Source organism: Kogia breviceps, chromosome 11 (assembly GCF_026419965.1).
Source record: "Kogia breviceps isolate mKogBre1 chromosome 11, mKogBre1 haplotype 1, whole genome shotgun sequence".
Lineage (NCBI taxonomy): Eukaryota > Metazoa > Chordata > Mammalia > Artiodactyla > Physeteridae > Kogia > Kogia breviceps.
Window position 1 is genome coordinate 4,552,166 of NC_081320.1, and position 25,561 is coordinate 4,577,726.

Below are 25,561 nucleotides of genomic sequence, written 5' to 3' on the forward strand. Positions count from 1 at the left end.
ATGTTTTAAAATCAGGGTGTACATTACAATATTTTCCATTGTAAGACCAGTTTTACATCTTAAGGAGCAGTTCTTCCTGATGTACACCACTACTTTCATCATCAGAAAACACACTTTAAAAAAAATTATCAAAAAAAAAATTAGCTTTATAAGTAGAAAGCAAATTACAATGCCTTTAATTGTAGACCAAAGTTGTATTTTATTAAGATTATAAATGGTGTTTTTAAAATGGCATCTTATTATTTTATACGTAACAGACTGGCATCAAAAAACATGTTGAAATTATAAATGTTAAATTATTTTCTATTCGCCCACAGAAATGCTGTGGTGGGCATCTTTCGGAAAGACAGGCCCCCCTCCAAGGCCTTCCGCGGAAAGAGGTACTTACTAACTGCAGAGTCATAGGAGGTCGAGTTGTGCTCTCCTCTCATGAAGGGATACGGCGACAGGTAAGCATGCGTGCAGTTCTTCAATGGTGGCTGATTGGCTAGGAAGGAGAGCAAAACAAAGGTATTTGTTACTGAGAAGCTGAGTGAAGGTCTGTTCCTACCAGAAGAGAAATACAGGATCTGGGGGTACACAAGCAAAATGAAACTATAGGTTAGATCAACAAATTCAGAGAATTATTGAATAAGGGAGGAAACTTCCTTAAAAACCTCATACGGTAAATAAAGCACGGGGGACCAGGAAAGTGGATTCATTTAAAACATCCAGCTCATGACCTAATTCAAGGGAGAGAATGCCCTTAATATCACCCTAAAATTGAAAGCACCAGATTTCATTCGTTTTCACAACTATATTCTCCAATTCCTAACATAATGCCTAGCACATAGTAGGTATTCAAAAAATAGTCATTTAAAAATCTAATAAACTTAGATTTAACCTTGATTGGTTCTAATTCATAGAAGATTTCTTCTATATTCTACTTTCAGGAAAAAGATGTAAATGATAGACCATACAAGTTAATAATTCAAGTACATTTTTAGCATTTGAAGAAACCACAAGAAAGAACTTTAATGTTGTTTGTAATCGTGAAGATTTCATCATGTACCCTCTAAGGAGTAAAACACTCTTTCCTTCCCTAAGTCTTGGCAAACTCTTCCTCTTGCAAAGTCTGACCTACTCCACTTTACCAAAGTCTAAATAATTCTCATTGGGAGATCACAGGCTTATTTTCCTCCCCCAAATGACAATCAGAAACTCTATGAAATATTTCTCTCAAAATGCCATTTCATCATTACTTTGTTCCCTTTACATATGCCATTTACCATTGACTCGTCTTCTGTGATCTCATATTTTTATGTTATATTCCATGATCTCGACTGTTGTTTAAATACCATACTTTGATTTATCACAGGAGTATTTTGATAAGAAGACTGATAATTTCAACCCACAAGAAGTCTGAAGGTAATAAACAGTTCTTTCATTGCTGGATGCAATAAGATAAAGGCTAGCTATTTTCAGTGAATTGATTTTCAAAGATTAACACAATACAGGAAAAGCAGTTGAAAGAATGCATCATATTTTTAAGGAGCTATTCTACTTCAAAAAAGAACTTTAAAGTTTCTATGAGAGAATGGAAACATCAAAAGCAAAGCATTTCTTAATATTGCCCACAAACTTGGTTTAAGCCCAAATAGAGCAAAAGCTTTCATCTGCCACTGCTGATCATTGTTTTGTTATAAAGAAGATTTTTTTAAACTTTGAAGCTATTAATATAAAATAATACATCTTTAATTCTGGATTTTTAAACTTGGGATTTCAAGCCCCCCAAAGTAGCCAAAAAAAATAAAAGCATTTATTTGCAACACAGCAATAATAGACACTCGAAAAAAAATACTATAGATAATATCTGTTCTGTTTGTTAGGGTTGGTATATTTTAAACATGAGCAAGGAAACAGTGGATTATTCAATTTTGCCATAAATATTCAGACTCCAATTTCACGTTAGAAAATAAAATAATTATTCCTATAGTCATTTCTACTTAATAAAAAGGAATCACTTTATGAACATTTGGAAGATATCCTATTGAGATTCTACAACTAAGAATCCAATCCTATTTTATAAGTGACATGCACCAAATGAGAAACTGTTCACTTTTATTTTAAAGCCAAGGGGGGAAATAAAGCTGAATTCCACTTACTGTACCAGAACTGCCAGATATTGGAATCATTCTCTTCCACAACCCCATTAAACCAACATCTCCAGAAGAATCCTTCATGGTGGAAAGTGACGTTTTCTATCTGTACAGAACACAGATGAAGTAACTTGCCAGCAACACAAGGAACATAATCTAAAGAATTACCTCCAGGAAATTTTTTAAGCAATGTATTTTTTCCCACATAATGATGATCAGTGGCTTTCTACATATCTCTTCTATGAAGAAACAGACATTCCACTACCATTTTCGGATTTCGAGAAGATACGTAAAGCTATCCTCATTACTAACAAGTACAGCAATACTTTGAAGAAGAAACGCACATTCTGTTCACCTGAACACTTTCCCACTTCAGTCGCGAGAAGCCAATAATCTGATCCAAAAGCAACCAAAAAGAGTAAAACCCCCAAAGCACCAAAGAGAGCCCCAAAGAAGATGGCAATATTTAGTCTCATTTTCAGTTCACTGGTTTCCCTTTAAATAAAATAAGAGAATAAAAACTAGCTAACACTTAGCTCCTCAACAAAAAAGAAGAAAGATTTTGGAGTAGGCAGAATCTTCTTGAGAAGTGCCTCTTAGCTCCTGTTTGGGTGGCTTCGCCCTCGCACCCAGCCGGTGGATTTGTACTGCCTTTGCTCTGCCCTGGCCGGACTCCAGCCCAGCAGCTGAGAATGGCTGACTATTTTAGGATACTGACTGAGGCGCTGTCTCTCTCCCATGGGGATCAAAAAATAACTGACCTTCCCCTGACTGTGGAGGGAAGTATCAGGAGATGGCGAGAATCATCGCTATTGCTTCTGCTGGGTAATCCGTGGAAGTGGAGAGAAGACAGAATGGTAGGAGGTCACTGACAGGACTGGCCCAAAGTCTTAAGTGTCTGAACAAAAGCTCCTCTGCATCCAGAATGACCATTACAAACCCAAACACACTTAAAGACTCTCTTTGAAGATATATAAATCGCAGCTATAAAGAACCACAAAGACCTCTCTTGGATATAATTGAAGTTGTAATTAATATCTTAATCCTTTTTGGATATTTTGGGGATATAAAATAATTAGTGGGTTGACTGATCTAATGTAACAGCAAGTACAATTCAGGTTTTTAACTTATACATTCGTAAGTGTATTTAAAAGATCAAGAATATGGTAACATAAACTACTTCAAGTAGAAAAAAAATACTTTTATGTAGCATACACTATGACGTAAAAACAGCACTTTATATAGCAGCTCCCAGATCTTGTACAAGTTATTCCAAATAATCATCTCAAAAGTGGACTAATGAAAAAAAAAGTCTCAAAAATATATTATTTTCTGGATTAGGATGAAAGAATATGGTCTACTTTTTGTTTCCTTCATTTTGAATACTCAAACTCCTCAAAATGTGGGTCTTACTTGATACCCATACAAGTCACCAAACAGCAATGAATCTATACTTTCTTCATGTCTAGCCTCTAGAGTTCACTTCTTTGTTTTTGTTCCATGTCTAAATATGCCTGAGATCATTATTAAAGTATTTGTGTAATATTTTAAAACTTTCACTGTCTCTATGGCTATTGTTTTTCTATACTCCCAGTTGTAACATGGGTCACTGCATCTTCTCAAGAGGCATCTGAACTCTACCAACCTCCTTCACCACTTTTGTTTGACATGGGATAGATCCTCAAATAATAAAATTAGCAAGGGCAAAAAGACGACTCCTTAGTAAGGATGTAGGGCCTTGACCAGCTCCAGCTATATGTAGTCAGAAGGGCCCAAGAGTCATGAATGGAATTCAAAGTCATAGAATCTTTTTTTTTTTGAATTTTATTTTATTTTTTATACAGCAGGTTCTTATCAGTTATCTATTTTATACATATTAGTGTATGTATGTCCATCCCAATCTCTCCCAGTTCATTCCACCACCACCACCCCACACCACACACTTTCCCCCCTTGGTGTCCATACATCTGTCCTCTACATCTATGTCTCTGTTTCTGCCTTGCAAACCCATTCATCTGTACCATTTTTCTAGACTCCACATGTATGTGTTAATATATGATATTCCTTTTTCTCTTTCTGACTTACTTCACTAAGTCATAGAATCAGTGACTGTGAGGGTTAAATGGAATTTGACAGTACATCTGTGCTGATCCCTCATCTAATGCTCAAATCTCCTTTATAAGATTCTGCAGATCAACAAGCCATGCCATTCTCAGCCGTCTCATTTAAGGACATCAATAACGTCCATAGCTCCACCTTAATTTCTGCCCCAAACTGCTTCCCTATCCAGTCTTAATCGTATTCTGTCCTCCAAGGCTGTACAGCACGTTTAAACTCTGTCGTATGACAGAGCTTTCTGATATTTTGAAGAGGCAATCATTTCGTGCCTCCCTCAAACCCCACTCCACCCCTTAATATAGGTCTTAGTTTTTCTAAGCTAAACATCCCTTAGACTGGAACAACTCCCAATCTCCTTGCTGTTCTGATTCCTTGCTGCGATCTGCAAGTACCTGATTGAGGTGAGGCACAGAGAAATATTCCGGGAAGAATCTAACGAAGTTAATATCACCACCTTTCTTATTTGGTCGCTGTGATGAGCAGCATCGGTTCCCAAAGATGTCCCTACCCTGATCCTAAATATAATCCCGTAATCTGTGAATGCGTTACCTTTCATAGCAATATCCTGGGTTATACAGGTTGACCCAATCTAATCACATAAACCCTTAAAAGAAAAGTAGAGAATCTTTCCTGACAGTACTCGCAGAAAGAAATGTGACCATAAAAAAAGGGTCGGAGAGTCGCTGGTTTAAGAATGTAGGAAAGAGACCACGTGCCAAGGATTGTGGGCAGCTTCTAGAGGATGGAAGAGGGAAAAAAACAGATTCTCTCCAAGAGCCTCCAGGAAGGAATGTTGCCCTACCAACACCCTGACCTTTGGGGACTTCTGACCTCTGGAACTGCAGGATAGTAAATCTGTGCTGGTTTTAAGCCACAGACTTCGTGTTAATTGGTTACACCGTTACAGCAGCAATAGGAAACTGATAAAGATGCTGTTCTATAATTAATACAATATAAGATCAAATTAAGGGGGTTTTTGTGGGGGGAAGAATGCATCTTCAAGAAGTGCTTACTGAGAACTTGCGAGGGTCCAGGCATTTTACCGGATACGCAGGGCCTGACCTTGAGGAGTTCGTGAGCTAGTGAGAAAAAAGATTCTTCGGAATGCGGTACCTAAGGTTGTAACGATAAGCTTCTGGCCACCCCGGACACATCCTCCTGCTCAGCCGCACACCCCCTCCCAAGACGACTGTGGTTGTGGTTTTGCAGCTTTACTGTAGGTGACAATGCTGTTGTTTGCAGAGGGAGAGGAATCCTTTTAGGAAGGTTTTATTTATTTTATTTATATTGTAATGACTTGTAAAAATCTATGGACTAATTCTAAATCTTTAACACACACACATTCACACACACAAACAACTGGATTTTTAAAATAAGGAGAAAGAGTGTAGGATCTGTTATTGCTGCAGTTCATTTCAATTTTGGTTTCTGTCACAAACAAAAAATTGTCTTTCTGGATGAGGTCTATCAACTAATATTTTTTCACCATGTTTTGGTGTATCCAAAAAGGTATAAGCATCATTATCAAAATGTATATTTATCAAAGCAGCTACTGATGGAACCAATCTAATTGTTTCCAACCATTCGTTCTTCGTGGGCATCCATTTGAGAAAGATACCATAGCCTGCTTCTGACATCATCAAACTGAACTCCTTTAGCTTAGTTATCCTCAGGGCTTCTCACAGTGCTTGACACACGAGGGGCACTAAGACAGAAGAAAAATCCATTTGTATTAGGACTCTTGGCTGTGATACAAATACGTAGCTTCCTGAGCTATCCAACTGGTAATCCATCAAGAAGAAATGGCTCTGATCTGGCCTGCTCTTTGTGAAACTTGGAGAAGTGGATTTTAGCAGGATCTGTGCTTCCTCTGTAGATAACCTCAAACCACCTTCTTAAGAATCCATAGTAGTCTCTTATTTAGAAATAAAATAGAACTATCCAGGGGTCAAAAAGTATCTTTCTTCTTTAGAAAACTGGACCACTTATCTACCATTTGAAACTCCTAATTTACCATGATTCCTACTCTCTCGGCAGCTTAAAAAACTGTCTATACTCCAGGGTGATTGTTAAACAGCTGCTGTGTCCTCATGATCTCTTTACAAATTCAGACGTTGGATCTCTTCCCTTTCAGCCTCTTTTCTAGACCAGGTGATGAGGGGAGACAGACATACCTTAGCACCAACCTCAACTCACAGTAATCCTATAACAGAACAACTTCATTGCTACTGTACGTGCCCACTCCTTTGGTGAATACTCAATCTGTTTTACGCTGATATGACTGTCACAGTGAAATCTGCAAGGGCACAAGCATAAACATGGTGTCTCAGGTTCAATCCTGTGGGAGACCCTGATGGTCAGAAATGTAAATGGAGGTGAATGATAATAACTAACACTCATGAGCATCTACTGTGTGGCAGACACCATCCCAAGCATATTAGATGTCTTGAGTACAAGTCAGTCTTCAGTAGGTAGAATATGAAATAATCCATGTCTTGGGTGGGAATTTCAGCATCTAAAGGTCTTCTTGGTAGGAGGTAAAGATGTTCCTGGTCGCATGTAGAAGGCCAGAGGTAAGCAAAGAGAGCTCTGCATGGGGTCCCACTGCCAAAGGCAAGTCACAGTAATTTGTTTATAACTTTCAGTCTGTCCTCTGGGTCCCTGAGGCTGCACGAGAAGGCAACGTGGCTGACTGGGGACCAGGAAACGACCCTCCAGGATCCGGTGAAGCTGGGACAAGAAGAGGAACTGCAGGGACCAGCTCTCGTTCCCACGTTCTCCCGTGTTACTGGTGTTTCAGAACAAGTATTTCATGGAATTTAGAAGAGGGGGACTTTCCTTTCACAGGTGACTGATACTGGGCAAACGGTTCAACTCTCTGAGTCTCTGAGTTTTTTTAATACAGAAAATGGGAACAAGGCTTCAGAAGATGATTGGGGGTATCAAGTAAGAGGACGGGCATCAAAGGAGCTGGTGCATCACACACATTAGGTTTCTCTTCTATCCTGCCTTTAGCTGGGGATCATTCTTGATGAAAAACAATATTTTTAAAACGAAAATAAAATAAAACTCCCTATGCTAGCATCCCAGATCTGACTCCGGTTTATTTCAACAGGCTAACTTCTCATCAAGTGCTCTCAGCCCTCCTCACACCCACACACCATCCTCCCTCCTGGGTCACCAGCAGCCCCCCCAAATCTCTCCCTATTCTGCCCTCCTCGCAGGAGAAGTCCCTTCTCCTCCTCCTATCTGATGAACTCTTCATTAATCCATTCCACAAACAGTTACCATTATGCTACTCTGTGCAATATGCTCTTCTAAGCGTTGAGTTACCATCAGCACTCTCCAAGGAGACTGTATTATACAACCTATACCACTTTCCCACATATTTAGCTACACTCCTGCTCTTCTAGACAGTTTTGAATTCCTGTGTCTTGAAAAAAACTGGGTCAAGAAATTTTGTTCAATGAACAAATTAATAATGAATGAACAAATGTCCCATGGACAATCTACCCCATTATCCTTCAAGATGTTACTGGGGACACTGGTCCCAACATCTACACTGTCCCATTAGGAAGACCAGGAGGAAATTTCTGGATGCTAAAAAAATGTTGTGTTTCCACAGAGCACTACTGTTATTTTTCATCTTAGAGACACTATACTTGATTCATTTGACACATGTATATCACTTGCCTGTTCTAAGACAGAGTGCTGCGTCCTAGAACTCTGACAGTGAATGAAATGTGCTCTCTACCCTCAACGAGCTTAATTCTCATGGCACTGAGAGTCCTTTTCTTCGTTTTGGTAAGCTCGGAGGCAAATGTGCAAAAGGTGATGTCCCAGCTTCCTGCTTCCCTCCCCTACCCCGACTTCCTTAGTTTCCTTTCTGTGTGCCCCTGACTTTCTCTCTCTCTCACACATAGTTTTAACCTATTATTTTGTGTGTGTTTATGTAAGCAGCTTCAAATACTTTTGAGAACAACATAAAGACTAAACAACGAAGCAGACAAACATAGACACTTTGTGAAATCAGGCGTGAGAAGTCACCATGTACCGGCTGTGCTTTTCCATTCTGAAAGATCCCTGAATCCTCTGTCCGTCCCTGCCTTCTTTCCCGTCATTCTGCTCACTTCTGCCGTCATAATTTCACTTGGCAATCCTCCTGACTTCCTGGAAATAGCATCCCCTTTAGAGCCTCTTGTCATTGAGAGAAATTATGGCAAAAATGTTTTTAATTTTTCAATCTAAAAAATTTTCAGTCAACCTTTTAAAATCTTGAGGATACAAAGATCGTTAGCGTTCCAAGGTGGTGTGGTCATTTCTTTTTTTAACAAATTAAATAAAACTTGACAACCAAAGGCTAGATGACCATAGACAATGGAAGGCTTTGCCTATTTTGATTAAATGTCTTTTTATTTAGTTAGCTGTGTTTTTTTTATCGGTAAATACACTAAAACGTAGCAGAAATCCCAAGCCATGCTTAATTTCTGAGTGATAAGGAGCAAAACACTTTTTTCTAAAAAAAGTAATTTTTCATAATTTCTAATTTTTCTAATTTTCATAATTTCTAATCCTGATATTGTAATAGTCTTAATTATCTCAAAATATCTAATGAAACTATCTAAACATTCTCCAAAAAAAATAATTCTGGTTCACTTTAGTTTAAAAAAAAATACAAGAATGGCTCAACATCCAACAGTGCTGAACAAGTGTGTAAAGAAATACACAAATCAAACTTTCAGAAAACTGGAGTGGTTTTTTTAGAGATTTGGGGGTAGATTCTTTTTTGTCTTGGAATAATACATTGCAGATCCAGAATACTTATCTGCCATTCCGACATCCAAAATTTCTGAAAACCAAAGGCTTTTTTGGCAAAGCAAACCTGATTGGCATGAAGGTGCACATAAGCTATCGTGTGAATTCTTACATATTTGCCTTCACAAGCATGAATGTGTTTGATTACAGGGCTCACCAGGTTCCACGGGGGGTGTTAAGTAATGTACGGTATATGCATGTTGCTACTTTTTCAAAATCCTCAAAATTCGGAGTTCTAAATACACCTGGCCCTCAAGGTTACATATAAAGGATTGTGGTCCCACAGTCCTAGACACAAGACAATAGACTCAATGATGACCCTAAAATTAACTGTCTTCCCTTTGATCACTGTTGAAACAGATTTTTCCTGCCCATGAACCATTACTATATGTCTCTGTGACTCTAATGACCTCTGTAAATCTCTGTCTTGTGTTACGGTTCTTGGTTCTTGTGTGTCACCCTCCCTGCTACCTCCGCCATCCAACGAGATGACAATAGGACCACAATCTGTGATTTTAAGAGATTATTTTCACAAGCCTTCTCATCTTCCACAGAGTACAGGAACAACAAATAAACTCCAAGGGGGTGATAAGAGGTTCTGTTTTTGTTTACTGCTACATCCCTAACACCTAAAACAATGCTTTATGTAGGTGCTCAGTAAAAACTTAGCTGACCGAGTATCAATCCTACCGAGTTGAATTAAATTGGGTTGAACATTGCCATCTGCTGGCCAGAGTAAAACTTTGCATTCCCTGGTACACTATGGTCCCCTGGGATTTTTATATAATGCAAATATTGCAGAGCAAGGATTTGCTATTGGGGTTTTTATATCACACAAATACTGTAGTGCAAGGATTTGCTATTTTCACAGGGTTTGATGCTGAACAGCCTCAATGAAGATGGCGCCATCAGAGTACCAAGGCCCTGGTAAATAGCTTATGCTGAACACAACTGTTATCGGGATCCACAGGCTCATTCACTTCATTAATGTGGGCAACTTACACTGCACTAAATTGAGAGCTACTTACCCAGGTAACTCGCACAAAGGGAGTTATATTACAAAAATATCTTTCACTTTGAAAAAGGGTCTGATGCCTAGCTCCAAGTTCCATTCCCATAAAGACCTCTTAGGGCACTTAAGCGCATCAACTCTTGAAAGGCGCAAAAAACTTGAAACTTATTTTTTTAAAAACCTGCCTTCAATTGCAATCAACACACACAAAAAAACATTTCAGAAACAAAACTGAGGACCAAAGGGGAAATTTTCTGATACATGAAAAAAGAAATGAAAATTACGTAACCTATAGGCATGTATTATATAAACAAATACACATTTAACGATTATAATTTTGATTTAATTTACTCATCCCTCTGTCTTGTTGGATTTCTTCCGGAGGGTACATGTATACTCCACATACCAGAAGCCTTGTGAATGAAAAGGTTCCCCTCTCTGGTCTCTTGGGTGTCAAAGTGCTTTGCATGAATCTTGCACGCATAACTTGAGTCCTAATCTAGAGAAAGACATTTTTATTTATCCTTGGCTCTGGGGATGTTGCCTTCCCCTTAAATACCTTTGCCACTGGGTCTTTCTTTATTTGTAAAGATGAAGATGGACTTTTACATTTCCATTCCTGAGACTTTTCCAAGAAGGGATTTGTGAAAAGCTCAAATGAGCCCCAGGTCTGTGAGCCAGCTCAGGTCGACCCCAGAGGAAAGACAATCCAATTCCTGAGAGAGCATGGGAGGCAGGGAGAGACACACCCGTGTGACCTTAGTGTCCCCTAAGGGTCTCAGCGGGGAAAGGAGCTGGTGTTGCACTGGTGTGGAATTACAGGCAGAAGGGTCTGATCGCTGCACGTGCTACAGACAGACTTCTCTTCACGCTGTGCTCAGCCAAGTCCCTTAGGTTCTATTTAATTTAATTACACGTGCGGTAAGGGGTTAAGGGAGGACTTATCAGCGTACTCAAATAGCACAAAAGCTAAATAACAAAAAAGACAACAGCGACAAAATAATAACACCCAGCACATACGGAGCACTCACTTTGTCCTGAGCATTATTCTAAGAGCTTTGGGCTTATTAATAACCCACTTAACCTCCACATTAACCCACTGTGATAAGTGTCGTGGTTTCCCCCGTTTCATCATCGAGAAAATCAAGGCAACTCTGAATCCCTTTATGGCAGAGTTCGTTATTAAGGATTGATTTGTTACTCTTCCACAAATGCACCTGTTGAATCCCTAACCACCAATGTGACTATATTTGGAATCAGGACCCATGAGGAGGTAATTCCGGTTAAATGAGGTTGTAAGGGTGAGGCCTTAATGTGTCACCCCAGAACATGGAGACAGAGTCAAGAGTTAGATGCTCTAGGCAGATCTCAGTTCAGCATCAGTTGTCAAAGAGATACTACAATGTGAAAAAAGTAACATGGCTTCCATTTTCATCTTGGAGTTTAGAGGACTGGGAAGAGCATTCTGCCACCTTTTCCACCGTAAAAGGTGAGACAAACTTCAAATGAATGACTTTTCTTGAACCCATGGGAGAATCAAGGTCTCAGGTAAACAATCAACCAACTTGTCTTTCTGAGGAAAACTTATCTTTCTTCTAAAGGAAGAAAAGGGACCCAAGCTTTGGGGAAATGCAGAAGGGCAAGCATATAAGTTCCTAAGAATATTCAGCTAAAAAGTTCTAATGCTTTGCATTTCTCTAATAATTAGTGATGTTGAGCATCCTTTCATGTGCCTCTTGGCCATCTGTGTGTCTTCCTTGGTGAAATGTCTATTTAGGTCTTCTGCGCATTTTTTAACTAGATTGTTTGTTTTTTTTATATTGAGCTCCATGAGCTGTTTGTATATTTTGGAGATTAATCCTTTGTCTGTTGTTTCATTGGCAAATATTTTCTCCCATTCTGAGGGTTGTCTTTTTGTCTTGTTTATGGTTTCCTTTGCTCTGCAAAGGCTTTTAAGTTTAATTAAGTCCCATTTTGGAATATTACTCAGCCATAAAAAGAAATGAAATTGAGTTATTTGTAGTGAGGTGGATGGACCTAGAGTCTGTCATACAGAGTGAAGTCAGAGAAAAACAAATACCAGTACGCTAACGCATATAAATAGAATCTAAAAAAAAATGGTACTGATGAACCTAGTTGCAGGGCACAAATAAAGAGGTAGACGTAGAGAATGGACTTGAGGACACGGGGTGGGACGCTGAAGCTGGGGCAAAGTGAGAGTAGCATCAACATATATACGCTACCGAATGTAAAATAACTGGCTGGTGGGAAGCAGCAGCAAAGCACAGGGAGATCAGCTCGGTGCTTTGTGAGGACCTAGAGGGGTGGGATGGGGGGGTGGGATAGGGAGGGTGGGAGGGAGGCTCAAGCGGGAGGGAATATGGGGACGTATGTATGCCTATGGCTGATTCACTTCGTTGTACAGCAGAAACTAACAAGGTATTGTGAAGCCGTTATACTCCAAAAGAGATCTATTAAAAATAAACGTCTAATGAATCAATACAGGCCAAGTGTGGTCAGCATGAAGACCCTGAAGGCCCCATTAAAGGAGGATTTGATCCGCTTCCTTTTTCTCCACAATCCTTGAGATCCTTTCCCATCTTGGTATTGGCTGGGAGAGCAGAAAAGCAGCCACTGCCAAACCACTGACCTCTCTCCCCTACGGAACAAAAGCCTTAATCTGCATGGGGAAGAGCAACAAAATTGTCACATCAGGGCACTGGTGGAAACCCTCTGTAGCTGAGTACTGAGTAACACAAGAGGTTAATAAAACCAGAAAGAGGGCTTCCCTGGTGGCGCAGTGGTTGAGGGTCCGCCTGCCGATGCAGGGGACGCGGGTTCGTGCCCCGGTCCGGGAGGATCCCACGTGTCGCGGAGCGGCTGGGCCCGTGAGCCATGGCCGCTGCGCCTGCGCGTCCGGAGCCTGTGCTCCGCAACGGGAGAGGCCACAACAGTGAGAGGCCCGCGTGCCACAAAAAAAATAAAATAAAATAAAAAAATAAAACCAGAAAGAAAGGGATAGAGAAAGAAAGGAAGGAAAGAAGGGAGGGAGGAGGAACTTTCTCCCCCTGAGAGAGAAGCAGGAATATGCACAGAGCACGCAGAGTAGTAGTGAAACTGCTCTGTATGAATCCATAATGGTGGATACAGATCCTGATACGTTTGTCCAAACCCATAGAAAATATAACACCAAGAGTGACCCTTAAGTAAATGACGGCCTCTGGGGGATAAATGCCCGTCGGTGTAGGTTCACTGGCTGTAACGAACACACCACTGTGGTGTAGGATGCTGGTAATCAGCGAGGCTCTGTGTGTGTGTGCGCGCGTGCGGGGGGGGCGGGGGTGTGGGTGTGTGGGTGTGGGCGTGCGTGTGGGTGTGCGTCTGTGTGCATCTGTGTGTGGGTGGGTGAGTGTGTGTGTGTGCGTGCATGTGGGGTGTGTGTGCGTGCGTGTGCGTGGGTGTGTAGGTGTGTGCGTGGGGGGGTGTCTGTGGGTGTGTGTGGGGGGTGGGTGCGTGTGGGTGTGGGGGGGGCACAGAGAGTAGGTGCGAACACTCTGTATTTCACGCTCAATTTTTCTGTGAACCTAAAACTGTTCTAAATCATAAAGTCTACTAAAAAGAAAACCAAAAAAAGCCCTCTGTCCCTAAGAGAGGAACTGGAATATGTGATGCCAGGCCCAGCACTACAGCTGCAAGAGGGATGGGAGCACTTGTGAAGGCCACACCCCCAAGACTCAGGTTCGCAGTGCCCGACAGAGCCAGACAGAGCCTGGCTGCGACACAGTTACCAGGGAATGCTCCCCTCCCCTGCCAGCCACCAACATGCCAACATGGGTGTATTCCACAAAAAACAGTGGAGTACACCTAGGACTGTAACAGAAAGACTGTCTCAGAGGGCAGTGCAGAGGGAAGACCCAAAGCAAAGACAGGAGCAGGTGTAATGAAAAATGCTCCAGCAAACCAGCCCACACCTTAAACGTAAGGTAGCACTAGAGCAGTGTTTCTTATCTCCGGCACTAGGCGCATTAGGTGCTGGATAATTCTGTTGTGGAGGGCGGGGTGCTGCCCTGTGAGTTGTAGGATATTCAGCAGTAGCTCTAGTCTCTATTCACTAGACGCCAGTAGCACACCCCAAATTCAAGATGTCCCAGGCAGTGCCAAATGTCCCCAGGAGGCAAAATCACGCTAGTTGAGAAACACTGCACTAGAGAAAGGTCAAGCTTATGGTGTATGGAGGGCAACCACGAACTACAATCTCAGACCACTCTCGGCCAGATTAACACACACCCTCCTCACACTGAAGGACCAGCAGGAGGAAAAGTGTGTGTATATATATGTAATGGTATAATTTCACTATTACTGTCCTATACAACATGCCAAGCTTTCAACAAAATATTACAGGAACGTGAAAAGCAAGAAAAACCAGTCTGAGTTCTGCCAGAATGACAGCCAGGGCAGTTCCACGGATCCATTCCCCAGTGAAACTAGTATAACTCATGAAATCTATTTAAAACATCTGACCATTTAAAGTCTAAGAAAATTGTCCTAAAAGCAAAGAGAAAATGAAGAAACATCTATTCAAAAAAATCTACTTAAATTTTGACAAGAACAGCAAGAGTCCTTGACATTTTAGCCATGGCCCACTCCCTCCTTATCTCACAAAATTTACAAAAAATAGTAATTCACAATACACTACAGGCCTAAATGTAAGAGCTAAAACCATATAACTGTTAGTAGAAAACACAGGTATAAATATTCATGACCATTAATTAGGCAATGACTTCTTATATGTCACAGCAAAAGCACAAGCAATACAAAAATTAGATAAACTGGACATTATCAAAATAAACTTTTGTTCATTAATGGACACTATCAAGTAAGTGAAAAAATAACCGTCAGACTGGGAGAAATATTTGCAAAGTATATCTGATAAAGGACTCGTATCTAGAATATATAAAGAACTCTTACAACTCAATAATAAAAAGACAACCAACCAGTTTAGAAATGGGCAAAGTGTCTGAACAGACATTTCTTCAAAGAAGATATGCAAATGACCCAGAAGCACATGAAAAGATGCTCAATATTATTGCCCATCAGGGAAATGTAAATCCACAATCATTAGATAATAAGTGTTGATGAGGATGTGGAGAAATTAGAACACTCATATATTGCCGGTAGGAATACAAAATGGTGCAGGCACTTCAGAAAACAGTTTGACAGTTCCTCCATGTTTAAACGTAAAGTTACCAAATGACATAGAAGCTCCACTATGAGAGAAATGAAAACATATATCTACACAAAAACTTGTACACAAATGTTCATAGCAGCATTATTCATAATATCCAAAAATGGGAAACAACCCAAATGTCCATCAACTAATGAATGAATAAATAATATGTGGTGTAACCATACAATGAATGTTCTGCAGCATCCATGCTACCATATGGATGAACTATAAAAGCATTATACTAAGAGAAAAAAAAGTCACAAAGGAACACATATAATTCCATGCATTCTGAAATATCCAGAATAAGCAAATATAGAGTCAGAAAGTACATTAGTGGTTACCTAAGCTTTGGAGGGCTGGGGGTTTGGAGGGTTATGCTTAAGATGTGCAGGTTTTCTTTTTGACGTGATTAAAATATTCGAAAATTGATTTTTGTGATGGCTGCACAATTCTGTAAATATTTTAAAAGTTATTGAATTACACATGTTAAATAGGTTGATTGTATAGTATGTGAATTATATCTCAGTAATGTTGTTTTTTAAAAAAGAAAGAAAAAACACAGTCTGAAGAGACAAAGCAATCATCATAACCAAACCCAGATATGACACAGATGTTGAAATTATCACACAATGAAATTAAAATAATTATGATAAATATGTTAAAACATATGTTGAAAAAGGTAGATAATATTTAAGACCAGATAGGCATCTTCAGCAGAGAGGTGTAAACTGTAAGAAAAAATCAAATGCAAATTCTAGATATCAAAATGCAATAACAGAGATGGTGATTGTCCTTGACAATTTCATCATCAGACTAAACACAGCCAAGGGAGGAATCAGTGAACTTGAAGACAGACCCATAGAAATATGGGTCTGAAAATATGAAAATATGAAAAGAAATATGAAAAGCTGAAATATGAAAAGAAAAAAAGAGTGAAAGAAAAAAATAAACAGAACACATCATTCAAGGTCTAATGGGTAATAGCATTAGGTCATGCTACTCCATCACTGGAGTCCCAGAAGTACAAGACAGAAAATGGGGCAGAGAAATATTTGAAGAAATATGGCTGAAAATGTTCCTAAATTAGAAACAGCAAATAACATATCAAAGAAACTCAGAGAGTATAAAGCAGGATTAATACCAAAATAGAAAAAACACACAAGTAGGCCTATCATATTCAAACTGCTGAATATCAAAGAAAAAGATAAAATCTTAGAGGCAGCCAGAGGAAAAAAAACAAATTACCTACAGAAGAATACAGCAGATGTATCACCAGATAATATACAAGGATGAAAACAATAGAGTGAAATCTTTTAAGGACTGAATGAAGAAAAAACCCACATCTCACTCTAGAATTCTATACCCTTTAAAAGTAAAGGAAAAAACAAGCCTAGTCATACAATAAAAACAGGGGGAATTCATTGCCAGCACATAAGATAAGAAATGTTAAAGGAAGTTCTTCAGGAAGAAGGAATGTGATATAGATCAGAAACTTGGTTCTAAACAAAGAGGGTAAAACTGATCTTCTTTTAGTTTCCTACAGTGGAATCCTGGATTATTGATTTTAGATCTTTTTTCTAACATATGCATTCAATGCTGTAAATTTCCAAGGGCCACATCCTGTTCCTTCTGCCAACTTCGATAAGTCGTATTTTCACTTTCATTTAGTTGAAAATATTTTTTTAAATTTATCTTGAGAATGTATCTTTGACTATGTGTTATTTAGAACTGTGTTGTTAATCTCCAGATATTTCTGAGTGTTTCAGCTACTTTCTGTTATTAGTTTAACTCCATTGGGACCTAGTTCTAGTACACTTTTTTGTAGATTCCTTAGTGTTTTCTACATAGATGACCATGTGGTTTATGAATAAAGACAATTTTATATCTTTCTATCAAATACAGATGTTTTTTATATCTTGTGCTTGCCTACTGCATTTAACTGGGAAACTGATGAAACTCACTGGGAAGCCACCAGAGGGGTGCCTATGGAAATGGCCAGGAAGTTACTTGCTGGGGCGCCTGGGAGGTTCCCCTGGAAACCAGCTGGGATGCCCACTGAACTTGCTGCCTGTATGGGTTCCACTGAACCTTGCTGGGGGTTAAGGAACACTAAATGTCTCGCATTGTCATGGCTACCACACAAAGCACCTTAGTCTGGAAGAGAAGCTCCTTCCCCATGCAGTGTCCTTCAACACGGTCTGCTGACAAGAGTTTAACATCATGCCACCTAGCAAAGAAGATATGTTTACAAGGTCCAGCTCCAGGATCACACAGCAGGGCAATAATGCGTGTATTTGGAGCTAATAGCAATAAACTGAAAACTGGCACCGTCCATTCTTTGGTACTCAGCTTCCAAATGCATTCCTCTGTTCACATTTCAATTATCATAAAACAAGTCTATTTTTCCACCTAACAAAAGAAAAAAAGTCTCAACAGTCGTTGCACCCATTCTGGCTCTATACGTTACTCAGTTACTCCTCAAATTCAGTCAGTCTTACTAAATTTTCTGTTACCTAAAGACTAAATTGTAAAGTTAGGCTCCAACTGCTTGTATGTAAAATTACACTTGGAAGAAGACAGAAGAAGATTAGCATACGCGAACACCCACATGTATAACACAGAGAAAATATGCAAAGCTTCTACAAGTCCTCACTTCTGTACTGGGCCCAGGCCCAAGGTCATAGCTGATATCTATGGCATCCTTCTTTTGCTACCTATTTCTCTCTCTCTCTCTCTCTTTTTTTTTTTTTTTTTTTTTGCCAAGGTTCTCTATCTAAAGGAGAAAACTTTTCTAGAGAGTTCAGAAACAGTAGTAATGTTAATGACCTAATTCAAATTGACAACAGCATGACAACATATAAAATTTCTTATCTATAAATGAAGCTTGAAACTAAGTGTCCCTTAATCAACTTATTCTTGGAAACAGCTATTATAGGAATAACAAGAGACACTGATTCCAAAACTGAGATTTTTTTTCTTTGACTTTATTTTCCTACTTATTTCTTCCTTCACTTGCCCTCAGCTTAAACATAAGCTGGTCAGGGGTCTTTATCTCACGCGAGGATGAAACTCTTCCTTCGCGAGCTCAGGAACTGATTCTTCCAGAGTTCTATCTTCTTTTGTTTCTATGTTTCTGGAATTTTCCACATAAAGTCCTTCCTCACTCCACTGTACATCACCCAATTTCTCCTCGCTAACCAGGCTCCATCACTCCAGCCAGGAGAGGTACCCCTTTTGCTTCCGGACGGGTTGGTGGCACCTGGAGGCCCAAACGCCCATGTGATGGTCTCCCCTCCTCTCACTAGAACCTTTGTTACGCCCCTGGTGGAAGCCCTGCCCTCTTGCGATGGAAAACCTCAAAACCAGGCGGCTCCAACTTGCCAAAAGGACAGCCGAATGTTCCAGATATGAGTTCCCGTCGCGGGCCCCAGAGAAAGCGCTCGCGGCTTTTGTAGAATCCTCACAGCTCCAGGAGGCTGGTCCACACTATGTCCTCCTGTGTTTCAAGGGGGCAAACCGAAACGGGGCGGGGGGGGGGGCGGGGGGGAGGGCAAAGGAACTTTCTCCAGGTCAGTCACAGCCAACTAGGGCCCTCGGGCTGCACATGTTCCCACCGAAGCCGGCGCTACCACCTAGGCCCACCCCTACCACTCCTCAGCTGAAGCTCATCATCCCAATTACCTCCAGCCCTCCAACAGGGCGGCGGGCTCTTTATCCCCAGGATACGCAGAGCTTCATCATCAACGTCACAAAACCTGCGCTTCGCGCACACACGTCCACTCCCCGGGCGGGACGCGAACCAGCTGTGACCCATGCACGCTCCCCCGCCGCGCCTGCTCAGGAAGCACAGCCCAATAAGAGCCGCCCGCGGCGCTCGGCTCTGCGCAGGCGCAGCCGCTCGCTTCCGCCTGGGGGCGGGGCCAGCGCCGCGGGCTCATCACTTGAGAGCAGCCCTCCGCGCTTGTGAACCTGTGGAAAGCTGTGGCCGAGACGCCATGGCTCCGGACCGAGGCCGCGGCAAAAGCCCAGGACAGGGACCCAGGCGGGGGCTCCAGGCCCCGGTACCGTCGGAGCCCGCCGCTTCCTGCTTTGTCGCTACCTGATGGGATTCCTGGTGAGTGCGTGCGGGGCTGGGCGCGAAGTGCCGGCTGCGTCCGCGACCTGGAACCCGATAAAGGGTGCTTTTCCTTGCAGCGGTCTGCCTGGTGATGCCTCCCTACCTCTCAGTCCCTCTCTTGCCCCGTAACCCCCTTACCTCTGCACCTGACCACAAATGAGGCCTGCCCTTTGCGCCTGCACTGGGTCCAGTTCGCGACCCCCAGGCGCAGCCCCGCTGTTTAAGATGCCCCAGCACCAGCTTCAGGTGTGACTCGGTGACCGAGTCGCGCTCGAGGGTGACCCTGGGTGTTAGATCCTGTGGCAGGTGCATCACCTGCGGCCTGGACAGCAGGGGGCGCTCGGGGCAAGCTTGGGGAAGCCCAGCTGTGCAGTAGCTGCGGGAGCGGTAGGAACACACAGGCCCTTTTTACCAGGCCAGGTGGGGAAGTTCTATTGATCACCGCGCTTGGGGAGAATTAGGTACATTTTCCTTAGGGTTCCTGGTAGAGTGGAATGCTTAAAAATGCAAATCACAGTGAGTTATACACATCTGCCTTTCGACAAATTGTTTATATATTGCACAAGACAGGTTCGGTTTTGTTACGACTTGTGTGCGCGTCCTGGTTTAATAAGGACAATTATTAATTTTCCATGTAGAATGGGAAGATTAGAAAACTGAGTGTATGGTAGGGTAAGCCATCCAGCCAGCTGGCCCTCCATTGCTTCATGGAATTTCTGAAATCCTGTTATGGGGTAGGGGTTATGGAGCTCCAGGCACTGTAATACACATTCCCAACCGGGAAGACCTTGCAGTATTACTAACTAAGCTTGTGTTGGTAATTCCTGTGCCATTATATGCAGGAACCCTACATCTGCCTCTCCACCCCTCTTTTCCCAAGTCTAGGCCTGGTTCAGTTGCCCTGGTTGTGAGCGAATCCGAGTTAGGGCAGCCTTGGGACAAGGACCCAGGAGACTTTCCTCTTTGCTGGGCCTGGGACTTTATCTTGAAGACAAAAGGAGTTGGTCAGGTTTAAGTGTCAATGGGAGAAGGCTGCCTTCTGAGGCCTTGAAGACGATCCCCAAGGGCACTGGGTCCTGGCAAAGAGGAATTACTGTTTTCTGCCCAGAGGCACGTGAAGATCACAACTCCCCAGTCTGATGGCTGACTCGAGTTGCTGAGCTGTGCTTAGCTAGGAGAGGAGCGGGGAGACAGCCTCCTTCCCCATCCTCAGTGCAAGGTGTTCAACAGTCTGTAAAGTTTAATGTTGAGTTAGTAGTTGTTAAGACAACGATGAAAGCATATTCATCAGATCCCTTAGACACAGAACCGTGAGACACCGAGAGAGGGCAATGTTTGCACCAGGATCTGTGTCTCCAGTTACCGTGGCAGACCCCACCCCAGGCTCAGTGCTTGGGCTCAGATCCTGGCTCTCCTTCTGATCCCACCTCTTTCATCTTAGTTCTGTCTCAGGATGTGGTGCCTCTTCAGCCTTCCCATCCAGTCACCCAGGATTCAGGACCGTCCACTGTGGGTGGTGCTTCAAATTTGGAAAGGGAGTTCTGTGTCATCCATGCTCTGGTAGGGGATGGAGACCAACCCTAACTCAGATGGTACTGGAATCTGGCTCTGCCAGATGAGAAGGATTTGGACCCTTACCTGGAAAGTCCAGACCAGGGTTCAGAGAGTTTTGACGAGAATGCAAAATAGTTTGAGATTTTTAAAATAAATTTGCAGATCATTCACTAGGGCCTGCCGATACAGATTTGAATATCCCAAGCTTCTCGTATGTTGGCTACGTGCTGTGCACGTGGCACACTCTGATCTAGCAAGCCTGATGGAAAGTTTTAATAATTTTAATAATTAGAAAGAAGCATTAGGTCTCTAATATCTTAAGGAGAAAATGTAAGATTTCCCAGAGTTAAAAGAGAATAGGGAATTTTTTAATGGAAAACGTTGTAAACAATTAAAATATATGCCACTTTGGGTATCCTTGAAGAATCTAAAGGCCCTTTGTTAGCTAACATCTAAGGAATATTATACATAATTTAGTTGTTATTTTTAATATACCTAGGGATGTAAAGACCCCTAAGACTTTTAGGAAGATGGTTTCCAATTGGGAGAGGAAAGGAATAAGATTAAAGCATTTGCCAAAATGTTTTGTTTTTAGGTCTTATCTGTGTTTCCAGGTTTTAATTTGTTTAGGAAGGAAGACTAAGATGACCCTCTAGGTACTTTTTGATTAGCATCCTAAGATGATGCTAAGATCTATGATTGCGGTCCTTTCTTTCCTCCAGATACCCGGAGAGATTTAGATTCCGTTTCATCAGCTTTAGTCAGGTGATAGTTCTTTTTTTAAAAAAAGATAATCCACTAATCAAGAAATATTTGGGTTCCTACCCTGAAAAGGGTCCTGAAACTTTAGAATGTATTCATCAGATATCACTGAGAGAGGTAGATGTTCCCCGAGAAAGGTTTAAGTGGTCCCCTGTCACCTGATTTCCTTATAAATGGTTATAAGCACATGACCAGTTGCCAGATTTGAAGTGCACTCAAAAGAGGGTGGTTTTGAAGAAGCTATGGCTTCAGAAGAAGGGAGAAGTTGCCTTTTGTAGTCATGGAGAAGTCAATTTTATTTTATTTTATTTATTTATTTTTGCGGTATGCGGGCCTCTCATGGTCGTGGCCTCTCCAGTTGCGGAGCACAGGCTCCGGACGCGCAGGCTCAGCGGCCATGGCTCACGGGCCCAGCCGCTCCGCGGCACGTGGGATCCTCCCGGACCGGAGCACGAACCCGTGTCCCCTGCACCGGCAGGCGGATTCTTAACCACTGCGCCACCAGGGAAGTCCCTAAAATATACTTCAAAATAGAGGAATTCAGTCAGATCCCATCACGAATTCTTAAATAACCAACTAGTTACTCCCTGATTATTTCTTTGGGGAAGTCTTTCATGTTTTAAATTGGCCTAACAGTAATAGTCATGTTCGCATTTAATCCTTACAGTGACCCAAGAGAGTATTCGGGTGTCTCCCTTTTATGTAGGAGGAAATTAAGACTTACAAAGTTTAAATAATTTGACGAAGTCCCCTAATCTCAGTATCTACACTCTAAGCACGTATTACTGTTTCCCTACACACCATCTGTCACTGCCTTAATAGATGTGTATCGGATTATATAGGAAACTAACGCATTTGCTTGTAGGGTGACATGTCATAGTTCATATTCTTTCTTGTGAGAAAACAATTTAGGATACATCTTAGTAAACGTCTTTTCTGTTTTCTTTGGAAACTCACTACCAAAATACTTGATATGTGTGTACATATTTGGTCAGTTAAATCACGGTGTATTTTAATTACTCAAGTGCCTTTCTCCTACTGGACTCCATCCTCCCTGAGAATAAAGACCAGGCTTGATTTGTTTATTTATGTTTATCAGCAGGACTTATCGGAGCACCTGGAACACAGCAGCACTTTATGAATTTTTATTGCCAGCTATGGCCCAACCCTCTTTTTCAAATTGATCCTTTGCTTTATTATGTAGGTGCTTACAAAGCACATTTCATATATCTCATAGCTGTAATTTAATGAGAACCTTCCTTAGAAAACCTTCAGATAGAGGAATACCTACTTAAAATGTCTTCTTTAACCACAACTTTTGTAAATACATATTTTATTTATTTATTTATTTATTTATTTATTTTTTTTGCGGTACGCGGGCCTCTCACTGTTGTGGCCTCTCCCGTTGCGGAGCACAGGCTCCGGACGCGCAGGCTCAGCGGCCATGGCTCACGGGCCCAGCCGCTCCGTGGCACGTGGGATCTTCCCGGACCGGGGCACGAACCCGCGTCCCCTGCATCGGCAGGCGGACTCTCAACCACTGCGCGACCAGGGAAGCCCGTAAATACATATTTTAATTAAAAGTTTTATAAAAAATTTTAATTTTAAAAACAAATCTTTGCAAAGAAAAGGTTTGCTAAATCAGATTAGTCTAATATTTTTTACTATATGTATTTTAATAAAAGTGACTAGTATTTATCAAGTACTTATGATGTGTCAGGCCCCGTTCTAAGCACATTATAACATTTAATCCTCATAATAACCAGTCTTAACCACCAGTCTGGGGGTTATGGGCTTTTAATGATTCATTCTTTTACATAAAGCACATAGCAAGTGTTGACGGGGGAGGGGAATCCCCGAGGCAGATATTATGATTACTCCTACTTTACAGTAGAGAAGCTGAGCTCGGAGATGTGCCTCTGTGTGTAATTATATTGACTGATACACGTGCAGAGTATGTGGGATGAGGAGAGTTTGGAGCTGAACCCGGACAGCCTGGCCCAGGGCCCAGGGCCCAGGGCATAGCTGCCGGATTACATCACTGCCCTATGAACATGGGAGGCCGGTGACCTCTCCCAGGTCAAAAGAGTGGAGAATTTCTAAAATCCATTGAAATGAAAATTGAGGAAAGGTAAAGGCAAGGTTTTTTGGGGGGTTTTTTGGTTTTTTGGTTTTTGTTTTTTGCGGTACGCGGGCCTCTCACTGCTGCGGCCTCTCCACACAGGCTCCGGACGCGCAGGCTCAGCGGCCATGGCTCACGGGCCCAGCTGCTCCGCGGCACGTGGGATCATCGCGGACCGGGTCACGAACCCGCATCCCCTGCATCGGCAGGCGGACCCTCAACCACTGCGCCCCCAGGGAAGCCCAAGGCAAGTTTTTAATGACATGGAATGATGTTCAGGATGGAAAAGCAAGCTACAAAATGTGTACAGTATGGTCGTTTTGTTAAAAACGTTATGTAGATTTGGGATTATGAGGTATTTTTATATTCATTTTGTTTTTCCGTATTTTCTAAAGTTCTCAACGGTGACTGTGGTTACTGAGGAGTTAAGTTGCATAAAGGACTGAGAATGAAGACAAAACGAGGCTTTAAGAATTCTCTTTCACCATTCCTCCGGCCACTCTTTGCTATCAGATTATCATAGATGCTTTCTTTGGTATCTTAGACTTTTGGGTGATTAAAAAAAAAACGATGTTGTGTTTCCCCACTCGACATGTGAAAGATCAGAGGAAATAACTTACCGTGTCACATGGCATAACAGAATTGAACTCAGGATCTGAAACCCAGTCCCCCGCTGTTTCCCCCCGGGTCACGTTTTGGGGGCATTTCCGGGGTGGTATGGTTGCTTACGGGAAGGCAGAGGCTTTCTGCTCTCCCTGCGTCCTCAGGGCTGCTGGAGTGATGTCGTCGGAAGCTGGTCTTCCTTGCTGGTGCGCGCCCTGTGCGGTGCCCTGGGCTGTGTCATTCTTGGAGCAGCTACCAACGTGTTCCTCTCTGCCCTGGCTAGAGCCCCTGTGGGTGAGTTCTCGCCCTGTGCCTGGGTTTTCATTCAGAATCAGAGAGCCTGTCCCCGCTCGGCAGTGCCTCTTCGGTTAGACTTTATGTAAAAGACCGAATGACTGTAACACCAGCAGCTGGCGTCCACCGAGCACTTAGCATCCGCCAGGTTCTGCTAACTTGTCCAGGGCTTGCAAACCTCGCACGTGACGGAGCCCGGAGCCCTCCTCGCCTGTCAGCGTGAGCATCCATGCCACAGCCACAGGACCTGTCTCCTTCCTGTCCACCTCTCTCTACATCCAGCGGGTAACAATTCCCTAGATGTCTTCAGCCAGCGCTATGGTTCCTATTCTCTCCCTCGGCAAGCTTACAGTTTTGAATTCGGGCTTCCTGACTGCAAGTTGAGACCTGCCGTGTAGCTGTCCTGCAACCTCTGCCAGTCCGGCCATTACCGGGGCAGGAGATAGATGAAGGATTATAATATAGTGGCTCTGCCTCCAGACTGGTCCTGGGTGTGTCCACCACCATTGCTGAAACAGCTTTCATGTTGTGCACTCGTTGAAATGTTTTGTCCATTCTTCGAATGCCGGGCGACGTGGCTGGTTGGTAGTTACCTAGTTATCTCGCCGGCTCTTCACTCCCTCTTTGCCTTTCTTAGTGAGCAGAGCCCTGGAGTTTCGGCGACTCTTTCTCAGCTTACGCGTTAGGGCCTGGCACCCTGCAGCGCTGGACCTCTGCCCACGTTCAGTTCAGCTACTTGTTTTTAACGAAACCCCAAAGGATTAGAGCGTAAAATAAGCCACTTTAACATAGAGTTGAT

The 25,561-nt window shown here is 42.3% G+C and overlaps 1 protein-coding gene across 4 annotated transcripts in view; it reads right to left on the reverse strand.

The window, feature by feature from the left end:
* Positions 1-19,151, reverse strand: part of TMEM182 (transmembrane protein 182) — a 61,872-nt gene extending 42,721 nt beyond the window's left edge. The window contains exons 1-3 of one of the 4 annotated variants that reach the window (XM_059078291.2): positions 18,992-19,141; positions 2,145-2,244; positions 389-487 (exon numbers count right to left, since the gene is read on the reverse strand). In XM_059078291.2, coding sequence (XP_058934274.1) covers positions 389-431 — 43 coding nt within the window. In that variant the 5' untranslated portion in view covers positions 432-487; positions 2,145-2,244; positions 18,992-19,141. Of the gene's footprint in view, positions 1-388; positions 488-2,144; positions 2,245-2,482; positions 2,849-18,991 lie in introns of those variants that run through there. The other 3 variants (XM_059078289.2, XM_059078288.2, XM_067007034.1) reach the window with 3 other exon arrangements.
* Between the last annotated feature and the right edge of the window lie 6,410 nt (positions 19,152-25,561).